The sequence below is a fragment of the Motacilla alba genome, chromosome 1A (genome assembly GCF_015832195.1).
Source record: "Motacilla alba alba isolate MOTALB_02 chromosome 1A, Motacilla_alba_V1.0_pri, whole genome shotgun sequence".
Lineage (NCBI taxonomy): Eukaryota > Metazoa > Chordata > Aves > Passeriformes > Motacillidae > Motacilla > Motacilla alba.
This window is the reverse complement of record NC_052031.1, coordinates 29,500,326-29,518,199: the sequence shown is the minus strand read 5'-3', so window position 1 is coordinate 29,518,199 and position 17,874 is coordinate 29,500,326. Positions and strand designations below refer to the sequence as shown.

Sequence of the window (17,874 nt, the reverse complement as noted above, 5' to 3'; positions counted from 1 at the left end):
CAACAAAAGTGAATATAGTGGATTTGTCATAAAATGGGTGGGCATTTTGTTCACATTAGGCATGCCCAAGTTTTTTAAATACTATGTATATAGTCCAAAATACTCCAGTTCTCTTTAACAAGCAGAATATGGTCCATTGCACTAAAGCCAAAATTTTGCATGTCATTCAGTAGAACTGTTCTGGCTGCTCTGTTTAACCAAGCTAAAGTTGCAGTGTGAATAGCAGTAAATAGCAGATCCCTTTTTAAGGGAAGCTGACATCAAACACATTGTCCAGATTGAATCTTTGCTTACCAAGAGATAGCTCCATTTGTGCAATTGGTGTCCATTGGCTTTGATTGGCTGCAGTCTTTTTCCCAGACACCCCTGTCTGGCAGCCTGCTTTAAAAGTTTTACTCATCTGTTAGGTCTGTTTGCCTCAGCTGAACTGCTGTCCAATAGAGTTTTTAGTCATGTTTTCACTGCTTTTTCAGAGCTCAGATTACCTGTTTAGACTTAAAGGATGACTCAAGGAACCTGTATTCCAGGGTTGAAATGATTTCTACAGAAGACTTCTCAGCAAGAAAAGTCTTCTACATAGGATAGATGAATTATGTAATTTCCTGGTAGCCGTTGATGGGAATATAGGAAATATGAGAGGTAGGGGAAGGAATTCAGGATTTGAGATTGACTCCTTGCCACTGTGGCTAAACAGCCTGTTAGTGTTGTTGGAGGTGTCTGACACTGTAGATACTCTCGAGTGATTCTAAGACTGGTATAGAACAATGACTTTGTGTTTCAAATGTAATAGAAACATTTAGCTTTTCCAGCTAATAAGAAGTAAGACACAAATAGTAATTGGTTCCTTGTCATGGTTAAATTTCAAATACATTTTTCTTTTTTCGCCTGAGGAAGCAGAAGAAGATACATACAGCTTTTCAGCAGTGAATGATTGGAAAAATTTGCAATATATTTTTCATCTTGAAATTTGGCATAATTTTAAATTGTTGAGGGAGATGGCATGAAATGAAGTAAGTCTGCAGCCTCACTGACTGCAGCAACAGAGGAGTTTGTGCTTTCCAGAAAATGAGCAAAGAAGAAATAATGCCCAAATCCCAAAGATAAATGTGAAAGGGGTGAGAGCCATGCCTAGTAATGATGTGACTGTCAAGAGAAAGAAATTCAGGAAGGTGGTGATTATCTCTGTACTTCTAAGGATAGAGCCACACTGTGGTTTTGCACTATGTAAGCTTGCAAAGTAGGATTAATGGGATTTACACAATGCCTAGGCCTTCATCTCTGAACAGTAGAAAATGTAATCAAAGAGATTCCAAGGAAAAGGTAGGAAAACTAAGTGAATGAGACAGGTTTGGGGGTTTTTCTGTGTGAGATAATTTTGGATGTGTTTCCTCCCTGCCAGCCAACCAACCAACATAAGTGAACAAAGAATGAAGCAACATAGACTTAATTACCAGTCTTTAGGTTGTCCATTCATAATTACTGACAAATTTCACACAACTGCAAGTCCTATCTGCCACTTATTGGGCAGCTGTGAAAACAAGAAATTGAAGTGGTTTGAGGAGTTGACCAGCGTGCTAAACTTTCTGCCCTCCCTTGATGATAAGTCTGAATCCAAACTAGCTGAGATACCACAGGGAAGTGTACATGCGTTCCCCAGGGGGGGCATGCACGATCTCGACAGAGAAGGTGGTAAATGCAGAAATGAGAAAATGTTCTACTTGACATTCTGAGAACTCAGCGAACGGACGGCGGGAGTTCGCTGGGTCGTGGATCTTGCATGGACATTTAAAATAATACAAAAGGAAAGTGTCATTTGCGGGCCAGTGGGAAGAAGGATTGTGGAAGAGAAGGGATGGTTTAACAAACTGTTGATAATTAATGGAACAAACACAACAGCAAGGGGGCTCCTGAAAGATTCCTTTTACTGGAAGAACATGGAGAAGATTCCATGTCATCACAATGTGTTAAATAATACTAAAGGATAGTTGCATTATTAATACAGCTGCATAAATATAAGCAGACCTTGCTAATAATTTTTTAGACCCTGTACACAGATCCTTACCAGTGTAATATTTGATCACTTTCTGCATACAAATCGATAAAGAGTAGTCAAACTTCTAAGCGGGTTTTGTAGGCTTCCTGTTTCATCTTCTTAGAAGCATCTACTTTGAACAATATATATTATTTTTAGGTACTGGGGGAATGTGGAAATTTGATGGCAAGAGGAAATGGTTGATGTAAATCAGCTGTAGATGAAATCCTACATAGGCAATAACTATTAAGATCTGGAACAGCTAATCATCAGGTAATGTCTTGACTGTGACTCAGTCTATTGAATGAAAGGACTTAGGAAGATGAAGGATGATATGCTTCCCCAGAGAGATACCAATCCCAAACTAATCAGAGTATCCTGGGAAGCATCTAGCCAAGCAGAAATTAAATCTTCACTGGACTTTTCCATTTACACAGTACTAGTCCAGATGTTCATGTTGCTGAAGCATCTTTATTTCTGAAGGAAAATGAGACAGGAGTCACCAGCATCATGGGATGTTTACTGATTGTGACAGTTGCTGTCAGGAGGCAGGAGGAACCTTCTGTTCCACACTACCTGAGGTGTGGGTGCCAATGTCTTAGGATGAAAGGGGTGCAGAAAAATGTTAGTAGATTTGTCTTTCTAGAAATCTTTCCATGTGTTCTTAATACTCACCTAATCAGATTATCTCAAAGTTTTTAGAAGCCTCCAGGTAGCCTGATGTAAATCTGCCCTTTACTGTTTGTCAGGATGCCCCTTCAGTGGGCAGTGGAAGAGGAGTGGGCTGGCAAGAGAGTGGGAAAAAGAGGCATTTGTGGCAGCATTGGGAGAAGAAAGGACAGTATGCACTGGCAAACTTACATCATCACTAAACCCACCGGTGTCTGTCATAATAAGTAAACATGGAGGCATGTTTTTAAGAAGAAATATCCCTTTTGAATGCTGTCAGTGAGAGCAGCAGTCCATAGGAAGACATGCTTAAGCTTGTGCTGAGATTATTCAGCTTAACAGGTTTTCAATTCAGTTTCAATTATTTTTTTAAGTTGGGCATTTATTGTTTGTTGGGTTTTCTCTCTTTTATTAAACATAGTTTGGTCATTCTATATAGACAGGTCCCTGATACCTGGAGACATAGCCTTGCTGGCAAAACTGCAGCAAAATGTTTGGCTTGTTTATTTAGGGGAGTTCAATGGATGAGATGGAATTTTCTTAGCTGTATGGTGGCCAAGTGGTGTGATTGTGGAGGTGGGCCTGTAAACTCTGCTTGAAATTTCTGGCAACCACACAGGCTTGAATCATGCACTCTGCTGCCATGTTCTAACCTTTGAGAAACAATCCTTGGGTGCATAAAGGTACATGGGAAATGGTCAAGGGCCATCTGGGAAGAGCCATCTCTCACAGACTCAGAATTTCTAAGTTTTACTTGTTTCCAAGACTTTGTGGAGAAGAGCTGATTTTCTTGTTGAAAGCAAGTGTTTGTGATACTGTGTCATTGCATTAGAATGGTTTCATATGCAAAGACTTCCACAGCCTGTTGGTGAAATAAAAAAATAGCTTTATGATTTCACACTAGGCTGGATGTGTTCTTTTGATGGTTCTTCTGTATGTGTTATTCTCTATGTTTCTTTGAAGAATCAGGTTTGTTGCCATTAATAAGGAGACTGGATTCAGTAGACTATGCTTTGAGGTAGTTTGTTGGGGTTTTTTTTGTTTTTTTTTTTACTTTGTTATACTTTTTTTTTAAGGTGCCTGGGTAGTCTCACTCATATGTTCAGAGTATTTTGGCTTCAGGAGCATATTTTCTTCTAAGATAGAATGACAGTGGTTTTGATGTCTTCTGCCTTTTCTGTGAACAGTCGTAGTCGGCCTGTTGGGAAGATGAGGATGTGTTAAGTTAACAGTTCATTGCCATTGTGTGATCCTCAGGCAATGCTGTACTGTATTTTTTCCTGTCACATGTAGTTGTTCTTAGAAACTGAAATGTATGGGACAAGGGAAAGGGCTTAATATTTTGAATATTTCAGTAATGTGTCATGGCCTGTAATGCATAGGAGGTGATATGTATGACTGGGTGATTGTCTTGTCTTGCCTAGATTCCAGATCTGCTAGTTTGTGGTAAAGATTTATCTAGAATTATTTCATATACTTCCTTCTAGAAGAAGGAGGTCTGGGGAGAAGGGGAAGGAAGGAGACACAGTATCGAGCTTTTATGGCTCCTTGTGAGTCACACACTCTGCATGTAGTGGGTTGACCCTGGCTGGACTCCAGGCACCCCTCAAAGCTGCTCTCTCACTCGCCTCCACAGCTGTATAGGAAAGAGAAAATGCAATGGAAGATTAGTGAGTTGAGATAAGGACTAGGAGAGCACTTTGGATGCTTATATCACATAAAATAATTTATATTTTATGATGTATTATGACCAATATTTTTGAATTTCAAAAACCCCATTTTTGTTGCTATACCCATCACTTGTTTTTCATCATCAGTTCCAAAAATTTAATTTTTACATGCTGATGAAGTAATAAGAAAGAGCTGCAAGTTAAAAAAGGAAAGTAAAGTAGAAACAAAAATAAAAGGATAATGCTAATTAATATAGGTCATTCAAAGTAAAAAATAAATAAAACAAAAAGTCTTGTACTTTTAGATATTTTTAAATTATTTACAAATTGTAGTCTATTTAAACAGAATAGATAAATCTCTCTGTGAAAGTATAGTTGATTTGCATCTCCAAATCAATGGTTAGCAAATTAGACCTCTATTGTCTGGAACTTGAAAGTTGTAACCTACTCCTGTTATTTCATGATTATGCTTACTGGATGAGCCTTGACTGTGTCCTAAGCAATAGAGACAGACATCTGATTTTCTGTACCTAGCAGTTACATTACTCAGCCATTATACTTTGCATAATGTAATTGCAGTAATGGACCCATTAAAAAAAAAAAAAAGGCAAGACGGTTTGCTGTGAAGATGTTTTATGTAAGTCTTAAATACTGAGTAGGAGTTTTAGTGAGCTATCCAGATTCAGTACGAGCTGTGTCAGCATGCTGTTGTAAAACCTGGTGCTCCTGGGGTGCAGGAATGGCACCAAGGCCAAAGCCGTGGTATGACAAACGCCAATCTTGGTGACATCCGTCTGTCATTTGATCATTGGAGACTTGATCTTGTTTTTGTTGGGGGATAAAAAAAAAAAGACAGTCACAAAAATAATTACTGTACAATAAAATTCATATACTTTAATATGCCTTAGCAGTAATGATAAAGAACTGAGATAATCAAGATACAAATCCATAATGTTTAAATAACATGATGTGTGGGGTGAGGAAACATCAAAGGACTGTGATAACAAATAAACATGTGGCTTCAGTGATCACCCTTCATCATGCAACATTTCTCTTCAAGAAACTAATTATGTATTAATGCCACTGGCTCTGCTCTCAGCTCCATTTTCCTGTGCACCCATGAGCTGTGTTGCAGACAGTCACCTTTCTTAGTGTCACCTGAGACACATCTCTTCTGCCATCTCCGCTATCAGTATTCCATATTGCTTCAACATCCTTCACCTTTCTACTTACATGTGCCTTTTTGGGTACTTTGTGGGGTTTTTTTTCTCCTCTAATTTTTTTTTCTTATGATATCCTAGAGCCCTGTTGATGAGTTTAGAATGTTCTTGCAGCTGGATCAGTCTTTTCATTTTGAAATACAGTTCTCTTTAAGAAAATGCATCAATTCTATAAGCAGTGTGCCAACATGTTTATACAAAAATCATTGTGTTGTGTTGTTTTGTTTTGTTTTTTCTCTTTGAAGCGGTGTGTGTATTTGAAGGCAGAACCTACTTTGAAGGACAAAGAGAAACTGTGTATTCAGGCTCAGGGGACTGTGTTCTTTTTGAGTGCAAGGTAAGAATACTCTTGATGGAATAAAAATTCTTGCATGTTAGAAATATCAGAGTCATACTTTTGAAATATAGATAGGTGTACCTTAGGAAGTGACAGAAAAGGCATCTAATAGGTCCTTTGTTTATGTTGTCTGAGTTCCACATCAAATTTTTGCAAATAAATTTACTTTGCATAGCTGCAAGCTTTGATGATACAGCTTGACAATCAAGCAGCATTCTTTCCCTAGGTATCGTCCCCACCGTCAGTAGTGAAGCATCAACAGATTGCCTTATGTTTCCATCTGCAGTGTTATTGTTCAAAATTATATGCTCAGGTGTAAGAGATACACAAATGTGATGGGGGCATAGTTTGGAATTCAGGATCACTCTTAGAGAAAAAGCTAGGGGGAAAAGAAGAAAAAGAGCTGGTAGACCAGGTAGCTGGTATTTCCAGTGATGGAAATGGAGTAGGTTTGGGGTTTTTATTTGTAAACAGAATATACCTGATGCTGAGTCAGTCTTGCCCTGCTGCATGAATAGAACTGCTCTTCAGGGTAGAAATACACTTTAAGGGCAAAATATACCTCAGGGACAGCTGTGGGTTAAGAATTACACAAACTGCTGCAGTGAGTTGTGTGTTGTCCCTCTAGGGGAGGGATGGGGAAAAATCCTGTCTGGTTAGAGAGTTGCAGGCTGTGGGCTGGAGTTGAAAACCCGAACACACGTTTCTCAGCAGAGAAAAAGAGGCAAGCAATTCCTCTTCCTTCTCACCGTGCAGTAGTCCATCAGACCAGTTTCTGGAAATCTCAGACATTTTCATACAGTTGTTAAAAAGTGTATCTTACAAAGAGGAGCTGGGAATTCTTGTCTAACTGCTATTGATTCTAATCTTTCTGAGCTTAATTGCTGCAGTAGGGCCTTTGAAACCCTTTTGAAAATGGCAAGGAGAAGCTGACCAGAAATGATTTTGGATTCAGCTGTAGGCTTTTTAGGGCTATGAGCTTGTATTTTCAACATGACACCCAGGACATGAATTTTATGATTAGTCAATGGATATAATTAACAACGATCAAAAGTTATGTGACATTGTCTTGTGTTCCTTGCAGCTGGCAATTGTGATACTGTATGAAAAAAATGCCTCTGTTGGCTGGGCTAGCCTGTGTTTTGTTGATTAGACTTGTTTTCTGGTAGGCTGCCTCACTGTCTTGGTAGAAATAGTGAGCAGCAACTTTGGCTGATTGAAATGTTGCTTTTTCAAGGACTGAAGTACGCACAGTTTCTGCTGAACAGCCTTGTGAATGATAATTCAGAGCATAAAATCTGTAAACTTTGTTGGTCAGTTAGGAATTCATAGATGGGCATTATTTTATTACTACCAGAGTTCTCAAAAAAGGATGTAATTGAGGACTTCAAGTCAAGCGGTATGAATAGGAATGGCACAGGTTCTGGTTTCATGCTTGAAGGATTATAATGATGTTATCAAGGCAATGCATGGAAATTTTTCATTTTGTCTGGATGTAATTAAAAACACTGTGTTTTGTTTTGATTGGCTGCTGCAGTTGTGGGTGCTATAGGCATGCACTTCACTGTTTGAATATTATAAATAATTGAATGAAAAAATATCTTCCAAATTAGAGTCTATAAAAGATTAAAATGAAATCCAGACTACCTTAATTGATATTATTTCTTTCAAAGGTTAATTTAGCTTATGGGACTGCTGGGTTTTGTTTGTTCTGGTGTACAGCACATCTCTGTCTGGTTTGTTTTATTGTACTATAAGATTAGGGCTGGTTTCTCTGTCAAGATTAAGGTAAAGTTTGAGCAGTCATTTTGATATTGGCCATTGTGTACATGTTCATCTTTGTATTTCATGCTTAAAGAGGATTTAAAATTAAATGCTAGATCAATAATAATAATACTACACACACATACAATGGCAGATGCATTATTGTCGATGTTTTTCTTGCATGCAGAGGTGCATAGTCCTGAGTTCATTGAAGGCTTATTTTAACCACATCACTTATTTTATGGCAGATGCCTTTGAGGAACATGCTGTTGTTTGCCTTGCTTTCTTTCTTTGCCCTATCATGACTAGAGCACTGCAAGACTCTATTTATGGCCCGAGGGAGCCTAAAGGAGGTATACCCATGGTAGCCAGGTTGCTACCGCAAGCATTTTGTGGGGCCATACTGCAGCAATTTCTTGTGACCTGCACTGAGTGCCTGAACATAGTTATGCACCATCTTGTGGTTGCACACTTCAGATGCCTGATGAAAACCTCTCTTTCCTAATAGGGACTTGGTGCCAGTTTCTTTCAGTGTTACTGCCACTGAAAGCAGTGAGATCAGAGATGCTCAAGTTTGATTTTACTTGCTGGATATATAACAAGCTTCTTTAGAGTATTCATTATGTGGACCCTTGACTCTGGAATCTGCTTCCTCAGTTTTTGAGAAATAATTGTAACTCTTACAGGCATAATGCTAAGGGAAACTTCTGAGACAAGTTACTTGACAGCCAGGATAAGAGAAGAATGAGAGTTGTTGCCACACTTCTGCTGTTGAAAAGGTTTGAGTATAGGAGAGTTCCTGCTTTTATTGTGTTATGTTGTCCTCTCAAATGGTTTTTGAAGGTACCTGGAGTTTGGCCTAGGCGTGGTTTTGTGTACATTATAATGGTGAAACTCCACTAAAGTTATAACTTCCTTTATTTCCTATCTCACAGTATTAATCAATTACCTCAATTTAACAGGACCACAAAATGCAGCGAATTCCAAAAGACAGCTGTCCAATTTTGAACTGCCCAGAATCTCAACAGATCCCCTTATCTCACAGTTGCTGCAAAGTCTGTAAAGGTAAGATAATAGCAGGATATATATATATATATATATATATATATATAAAGTTCAGTGTAATTTTTCATTCTTATAGATTGCAAATAGATTTTTTTTCCAGATAATTTCAAATTAGACACTCCTATGCATGATGATCACTGTAGATTTCGTGAAGCTGAATAGATAACAACTGCAGTGTGACCTCTGAAACATGTTTGTAAAATGTTTAGTAATGTAAATTCTGTGAAACAAATTTTTTTGTTTTATTTCAGCCAAAAATGGGTGTAGGGTCTAAGAAATCATGTATATAATTGCTGATTTTTCTACCCTTCACCCACTCCAGTGTCCAAATTAAATAGACTGGAGAAATATTCATGTTTGCCAGCATCTTTCTGGGGTGCTTTGAGATATCTCTTTCAGAAAACTGTTTGTGCTAAGCAGTTGTTCAAGTACTTGGGTAACTTGTTCACCTCTCTGGGGTTGTAGTCTGCGTCTAAGCAGAAACTTTGGGAAATATTTTTGTATGCTGTGCACCTTTGTGTGTTACACCCAGTCTGATCGTTACCAAAGGAGAGAGATGTAGGAAGTGCGCTGAATCCTTGGCCCACCCTTTTGATCTGGACTAACACAGGTGTTTTCAAAACTATTAGCATTTGCATCTTCAAGTGACTACATCTGTTTCTTCTATTGCTAAATAAGATAAATTGATACCTGGCATGAAGGAATGTGTTAGGCTCTTGGACTGATTTTAGGTATACATCAGCAAAGATTGCAGCTATGGTTATTTTGGTGCTACTCAGCACAAACATGAAGAATATGATTAATGACATCAAGCAGAGGGATAAGAAAGTAGAAAAAAGGAACTAAAGAGAAGACAGGTCTTCAAGTCTGTCACAGTCCAAAAGGATTTCTTAATGATAATTTTCTATAAAATCTTCGGTAGCTTAGAGGAAAGGAGTCTATGTTTCTTGTGCCTGGTATAGCTAGAAAATTTCAATATATATCGGTTGCGTGCTTTCTGAAAATTTTCAATCCTCCCTGAACTATGCTTGCTTGGCTTCTCATGAGGCAAGGAGCTTATTCTTTAAACGAGAAGCTGCTGTAGACTATTATTCAGCAGCATGTATTTTGTTTATTAATACAGCTGCTGTTTGAATGTTGAGAATCTTAATAATCACTTTGAGAGCCCTCACGCTTTCTGGATGACATTTATCTTCATAGTTAATGTCAAAATCTGATGCAATCCAATACAGGCCAGGAAATCCAGAAATAAGCTTCTTGCTTTTCCATTAACTCAGGATTCAATGAGGAGGGCAGCAAAAAGGCAAAAAGTAGATGTTGCCATGGCCAGAGGTTGCTCCTGACACACACGCTTCTGCTCTCATCAAGGAGTGTTGGAGACCCTCTTGCACAGTTAAAGTGTAGAATGTTTTTCTCCTTAATGTCCTATGTTAGATGCCATCACTTTGGTAGCTGTGGTGGATGATGATGTCTGAGTAACATTACCTAAGCATGCCTTTAGTTTAGAGAAACAACCCACAGCAGGAGGAAGAAAAGGATTAGCCTGCCATATCACAGTAGGTCTGTGATGTTTCTATCATAACCATGTCACTGGGTCTCAGTACTAAAACATTTCGTCTTTATGGGATCTCCTGCTTCCTTGTCTTCTTTCACTTCATTCCTGTTGTTTCATGCTGTCCCTGTGCTGTCCAAGTGCAAAACACTTCTTTGACCTGATCTCCAAGCGTCTCTGCTGCCAATGTCCTTCTTGGGCTCCTTGTTTAACTAAGCTTCTCTGAGGTTAGGGTTAGAAGCTCTTTCATAGCAAAATATGAAGCAGAAACCAGGTGGAATGGTAAAACTAATAATCTTTACTGCTGAAAAATACTTTTTTGCTATTTTGCAAAAGGCTTGTGTTGCAGCCTGATGGCAGCTTGCATTCTGGAGCTGTTCCTGTTACACCAGACCTTGTCCCCTGAGCTTAGCCTACGCTCCCAAGGTCTCCTGTGGTTTTCAGAGAAGAAAGTAATTAATGGAAAACACCGCTGCTGCTTGATCAATTAATACTTCAGTGAAAGAAGGAAACTTGAAACAAATAAAATTAATGAGAAAACAGAAGGAGACAAGCTCCACATCTTTATATACAGATCTGGAAACTATGAAAGCTTCAAGTCAGTTTCTAGAACCAGCTAATGTTGTTCAACAATGTTAAATCATTAAATTTCATGAGAGCAAACAGAAGAAATTTAAAAAGAAACCTACTGAGCTGAAAGGTTCAATCTAAATTTTCCAGCCTGGAAAAGAACTTCATAGGCTTAAAAATTTATAATTAGGGTACCATGTAAAATGGCCACACTCAGGAAAAATGGAAAAGAAAAAAATAAGAAATTAGGAAATAGGGATGGCTAACAGGTGAGATTTAAAAATAAAATTCTCTGTAATGGAAAGAATGATGTAATAAGGGAAGAGTATTCAGTTAGTGGAGGAAGGGAAGAGATGAGAGGGACAGTAAAGCAAAACAAGTCAATGTTAATCAAAGACTTTTGGTTAAATATAGGATTTTAAAAATACACCTGGGAACTAAAAGTGCTAAAAGTAATATCACTAGTAAATGAGATGCTTAGTGTCTAAGCTGTTAAGGTCTTTTATAAATGTGCAAACAAACAAACAAAAAAAAAAGAGAATGACAAGAACTATATAATTAAGACATGTCCTGTGAAAGTAATTAACAATGACAAGGAGACAGTAAGGGGATTTAAGCAAGCCTCCTATCCAGCTGCTTCAGATCAGTGCTCTAACCTGAAATTGAATTGAAGACCTAGAGACAGTCTGTTCTGGTGGCCTTTACTGCTCTTCTCATCCATTTCATGCTTGGTACAATTTATTTTTCTGTATCTCACAGACAATAGAAAGGTATTCTTTGACCTAACTGAGAAAAAGAACTGAGAAAAAGATAGCACTGTCTTTGACAGGTATGTTTTGTAATGCCTGGATTCTTTTTAACCCTCAATCATGCTTGTTCCTGTACAGGCCATGACTTTTGCACTGAAGGCCATAACTGTATGGAGCATTCTGTGTGCCGAAACCTAGAGGACAGAGCTGTCTGTAGCTGCCGAGATGGCTTCCGAGCCCTTCGAGAGGACAATGCCTACTGTGAAGGTGATACCTTGTGCACAGGCTTGGCACTTCTCTATAAATTACTGTGGGATGAGTCTATTGATTCATAAGCTGTCAAAGGGATAGACATTTTCAATACAATGAATTAGATGTTGATCAACTAAAATAATCTCTTCAAATAATTTCTTTAAAAGAAAATTTTAAAAATCTGATTGACATGGAGGTGACCAGTTAATATGGCTGAGGTCTTGAATTAGAAACATGCTTCCATAGGAAAATTTTTCATTTTCCCCCATAGTATTCAGATACTTAGGCAATCTAAATTCAACCATTTGAAAAACTTACTAGTGTAACATTTAGTTTCTGTTTTCAGTGCTGCATGTTCCTATTTTCTCTCCTCAGGAAGTAAGAAATGCTGTAGATTAGATTCTAGTATTGTTAATCACACTGAGTAAAGATTCATTATTTGAGTTGCTCTTTTGTTGTCAGGGAGCAACAAGCTTCTTAAGCCAAAAAGAATCATCTTTACAATCTAGCATCAGCAGGTAAAAGGAACCCATCCCCACTCCAGCAGTGAAAGCCAAAGTCCTCTGCACAGTCTCCCCGTGTTGGTGGCAACTGTTGCTCTGCCTCATGAAAATCCTGATTCTGTAAACACATAATACCAGTGTGCTGTCAGGCCATTCTCACCACAAAGCTTAAGTGTTGGCAGCTGAATGGGCTTTGACTAGTAAGCAGTTCTGTTCAGATTAAATTGAAAGTCAAGCATCTGTGAGGAGATGTAGTTCAAGGTACTCTGCAGTCCCACCTAATACCTGTATTATTCTCTGGTGATGGACAATAAATGGGATAAATTGAGGCCTTTTCAAATTGTTCATTTGGCTGAACTCTGCCGAAGTTAATGCCCAGAGCTTGCTTGAGTTAGTAGCTGCATTAACGTCAATGGAAATGCTCATTTGTAGACTTACATTTGAGAATTTGTGGCTGTTTTTGGGAAAGGAGCATATAATTAATTCAGCTTTATATACATCTCCACCTATTTTTTATGGTAAGCCTTCTGATGTAAGCTGATTTTGAGAAGCAGAACTAAAAATCTTACAGAAACAAATCCCTTGTCCCCCATCATGTTCCAGAAGGTATCTGACAGGACCTGCTGTGTAACTTGTAGCATCAACTGCTTTTTATCCCACAGTCCCTGGAGACTGCTGTGGCTTAGGCTGTGGATCTGCGTTCCTGGGAACTCATGAGCCATTCCCTATTTTAGGGAGTCACTGGAGCAATGGCGTTATGGTGAATTTAGGGCCTTTAAGAGGTTTTTTTACCTGCAGCTCTGTTGTTACTCTGCTGAATGAAAGCAAAAAAACAAATTACACTTTCTTGGTGATCTCCGTGTCTCTCACATTAGAGTATCTTGCTTTGTGTATAACTTGCCAGGCATGCCATAAGCAAAAAAAGAAAAGAAACTTTTTAATCAGCATTGAGGGTGAAATGTTTGATGAGGACACAGTAGATTATCATATGTGAGGCTGATGCATTCTTATTATAAGAGGATTTACCAGTTTGTGCAGTACCTGCTTTCAATATGATGATCTTTTGAGAAGATTTCTTGGCCCAGTTGTTTCTGTATGAGAAAATTACATTGGTTCTGGGTGGTAATTATGAATCTGCTTAACTTCTTTCAGAGAACATGCATAAGTGAATAAAAGATTGAGACATATTATTTAAATAAAAATAATAATTTTGCTTATTACATTTATAGGCATTAAATTGTAACTTAATGTTCCTGATCCAGGAACACTTGCCCATGTTGAAGGTAATGGGAGTAAGTTACCCTAGGAAGATGTGCTCACATGAGCAAAGCTCGGGAGGTTGGGTCACTTCCCAAGAGGTTCTCCCTGCCAGAGGTGAAGCTGCCTCAACAGGCAAACCATCCTGGCTTTGTTTCTGGTTCTGTACTGTAGCTGTGGTGTTGGCACCACACTTGAGCTATGCACAATTGGTACAGGGGTCCAGATCTGCCCTTGACTGTCCATCCCTGACTGACTGTGAGGTCATGTGCTGGGGGGATGGGAGATAAGGCTACAAATCAAAACTTCAAGATTGTTTTTGTGGAAGGGGCAGGGGACTGAAATACCCATGTTTCTTCAGAGTTGTGCTTTTATTACTGTGTCTCTTTTTCAGTTCAAATGTCTCTTTGAGCAGGGGATTTTATTTCTGGAAAGAGAATCTTACTTTATATACTAAACTAACAACAGCAAAAGGCACAATGGCAGTAGTGAAATGCCAAATCTTTTCAGAGTCCTGGGCCTCATCTTGAAAGGCTGAAATGGTCCCAACCTCCCTTTCTCAGTGGATACCCTTCCTTCGCTCTGCTATTATTCTGTCTTTAATTGCAAGCAGTGCCATGTATAGAAATGTTGAGTTAACACAAAGCCTTTCACAAAGAGAAGGCTTTTTTTTTGTGGTGGCTAGAGCCCGTAGATATGAGAGCTGTTTCTGTGTTTGCACTGCAAACTTCAGATTTACTGCAAAATTGGATGTCATTGGCTCTGTGTTAGAGCCAAGTTTCACTAAATACAATTCTGATTTGTGCTCTAGCACTATCAAAATGGAAAGAATAAACAGAAATATTGATGGTCCCATTTGCAGAACTCTTCCTTAAGGAGAAAAACAAAAATAAAACCACTCAAAGCTGGTTTCAGTGTGGGTCTGAAAAAGCTGCATAAATTTTACGTGAATGATGGAAGAGCTTGGCTTCTGTCCTAGAATGAACCAGTGCTTTTGCAAAGCTGTGTGGTGTCTCTAGATAGTTTCATGGTGAATAACTTTCTGTTTATTACAATAATATTTGTCAATATTTACATCACATTTAGCTTTCTTTCAGAGTACTGTGTAAAGCAGTACTTAAAGAATTGGTATTTCTTAATTTATATGCTGGAAGCCTTATTCCAAATACTTTTAAATCTATTTTCTGCCTCAGGCTATTATGCAGTTTGAGATACTTTGTGAGCAGGTTGTGTATGGATTATGCTGTGCTGCCCAGGTGTAGGTGCTTTTAATACAGCATCCTACCTAGCAATAACAGCTTACTAAAACAGGTGTTCTGGTGAAGTGTAATTAAGTGTTCCCGAAGCTATGTCTGCAGTACTCTCAAATGGAAGATTACCCTCTGGAATATATTTCAAAGAGTGTTCAATACCCACTGATTTTATGATGGTGGAGTTATGCTGAAAAGGCTTTTCAGGATAAAGGTTTTGACTCTTGGCTGCCAAGGTAATCTGATACATCTAGAGGAGCATATTTCAACTATCTCTCTGCAAAATCTGATTTCAGTTCGGAAGTAAGGCCAAGGATTGCTGATTAAATAGACAGCAGAGGAAGCTTGAGAAAAAAGACAGGAAAATACAATAATTTTTATGGAGACCAAGACAGAACATGACCTGAGAAAACTGCATTATTTACTTCTTTATCAAGGGGATTTTACCTGATGCAGAGGCTATTTTACATCACATGTCTCTTGGCTGTGACAAATTTCTTTGTAGCAGCCTGTGTGGTGCTGTGGTTTAGGTTTGTGATGTCACTCTCAGTAGTGAAAACAGGAGTACAGTGTGGCTGTATCTCAGAGATTAGTCGAGCATCAGTCTGCTGGTGGTAGCTGGAGAGTGGTTATCTTTGAGTCCTTTTTTTTCCTATCCCACTTCACTTATTTTATGATACCAAAAATGTTTTATTTATATCAACTCATGAGTTTTTTCTCGCTTTTGCTTTTTTCATTAATCCCTCTATCCCATTGAAGAGTTGAGCAATAAAGGAGCCGCTGGGTGCTAAATTGCTGACCAGGGTCAGCCCTCTTCACGTTACAAATTTGTTATGGGTGTGTGGACTATTTTGTGTTTTTTTTGATATTTGGAAATTTAGTTGTACTATTTACACAGTATACAACATAGTTAACTTAGAACAATTTTTTGTGAAACAATTTTCAATTTATATTCTAATTTATTCTTTTTCCTCAGTAACTCTTCTAATCTCTCTGCTGTTGTCATGTTTGTCCCAGTTTCAAGTGTAGCAGATGAAATTAGACCAAAGACTGAATGACTTTGTCTGGATTTGAGAATTACATCAGCTTCACTGATGATTGTCCCTCGAGGGGAGAAGGTTTTCAGTTGAGAAATATGCTTTTGAATAAGCTGGCTTGATTTGAATCATTGTCAGTGGAGGGAAGTAAGCAGTCTTAGAGGAGAAATTGCCACTTCCAGAGATTTCTGGAGCACGTCAGAAATGGCACTTGGTGAGACCTTATCAGGTGTCCCTTATCTCACAGTTGTATGTTACTATTCTGTTTGGAAAGATTTACTAATTTATCCTTGTGCATGCTTAAAAATACTATTAACCCTCTTTCCCAACAATATGAATATTGCACTTCTTCACTTACCTCATTAGTGCAATCTGTTGTTAATCTTCTTGTTAATCTCGTTGGTTTAACTACTGGATTACAAAAATAAAGTACATTTTCAAAATTAATTTGACTTTCACAGATTGTAGTGAAGAGATGAAATCTTATAAAGGATAAGTAGTTACAATCAAATTGCAGTGGGATAGTGTTGCGTTGTATCGGCCAAGTACAGTCATCAATGACATACTTTTTCTTAAATTAAGTGTAATACTGGGAGAGTGTAAGCAAGAGACTTCCATAATTGAGATAATAGAATATATTCTAATACTTTGAGGGTTAAATCCTCTTAATAGAGGACCATTAATGGACAGTACTGAGCTATTTGCTAGCTTTGCTGTCTTCATGGTATGCACCTTTTTTTTTTTTTTTTTTGAGTAAGAGTCCTACTTAAAAACTCTACAGTACTGTCAGCTTTGTGAACCTGGGAAGGCTGCTCACTTCACTCTTCAAAGAAAAAGTATTTTTTGGAAGTGAAAAGTGTTAATAATATCACATATAGATAAGAAATAAAGATTTCCATTAGCTGGCAGTTTGTTTGAGTCAGTACATAGTCATTTGGAGTTGGGTTGGGAAACCAATCAAGCAGAAAGAAAAACTTTGGCTTCAGGAGGGAGGAATTTTATTTCCAAATTTCTATCAAAAACTAATTAAATTGTATTAATATTAAAATGAAATATAAATATTAAGTATTATTAATGTATTATCAATTATTAATATTTTTTATCATCAAAAGTACTAAGTGTCATCTTATTTCCATCATTATGTTAGTGAGAAATCTTAATACGAGGAATTAGAAAAGCAGTTTTAATGTGTCAGTGTGTTGGAGTGGGACCAATCCTTCTTGTCTGTCACAGCTTCAATTAAGGAAAATAATAAAGTTTATTCCTAACTTAAATGCAGAAGCAGTATCCCTGACACCAGTTCATAAGTTGTGGTTCATACTGAGGTACTGATTGTGCCGTCACTTGGAACTGTGTGATAGTTTGTATGTGCACAAATTGTAGGATGTATTCAGTGTTACTTGATTTTGTTTACTTCTACATTAATTATGTTCGGAATGATTCTAGCATCCAGCCATTGCCAGGATTGAGAATGACGTTACTACAATTCAGAAAAAACCAAACAGCTGAAACTAATCATAGGAAGGGAGCTTCTTAACAACTCTTATAAACTCTGCTACTACTATCTGATAAGGAGAGGTGTTATTGCACTGAGAGCAGCCCTTTTCCACTAGCAATATAAACATGATGTAATTTGTCTTCAGGTGAGAAATTAAACTGAAAGTTTCCATACAAATTAAGTAGACCTGCAAGCAAAAGAGAAAAGAAAATAATGCCTTAATTTTGTTCTTATTTTACTTTCGGTCCAGTTTTCACTGTTAGCTGGGAGGTGACTACTGAAAAAATTGGGTGCTTTTGCTGTGTGAAAAGCCAAATGGTTGCATTTCTTTTGTAACTTTTAAAACCTCAGTCTAAAAGTGCAACATTTCTTAACAATGCATAAAGGCTGAATTCCCAAGAGTTGTAAAAAAGACACAGAAATGCCTTGTGTTAAGGCAAAGTGAATTT

General features: G+C 37.9%; 1 protein-coding gene across 2 annotated transcripts in view; it reads left to right on the top strand.

The window, feature by feature from the left end:
- Window positions 1-17,874, top strand: part of NELL2 (neural EGFL like 2) — a 134,103-nt gene that overhangs the window by 48,556 nt on the left and 67,673 nt on the right. For both annotated transcript variants that reach the window (XM_038153569.1, XM_038153570.1), the window contains exons 10-12: window positions 5,837-5,928; window positions 8,655-8,757; window positions 11,767-11,895. In XM_038153569.1, coding sequence (XP_038009497.1) covers window positions 5,837-5,928; window positions 8,655-8,757; window positions 11,767-11,895 — 324 coding nt within the window. The remainder of the gene's footprint in view (window positions 1-5,836; window positions 5,929-8,654; window positions 8,758-11,766; window positions 11,896-17,874) is intronic.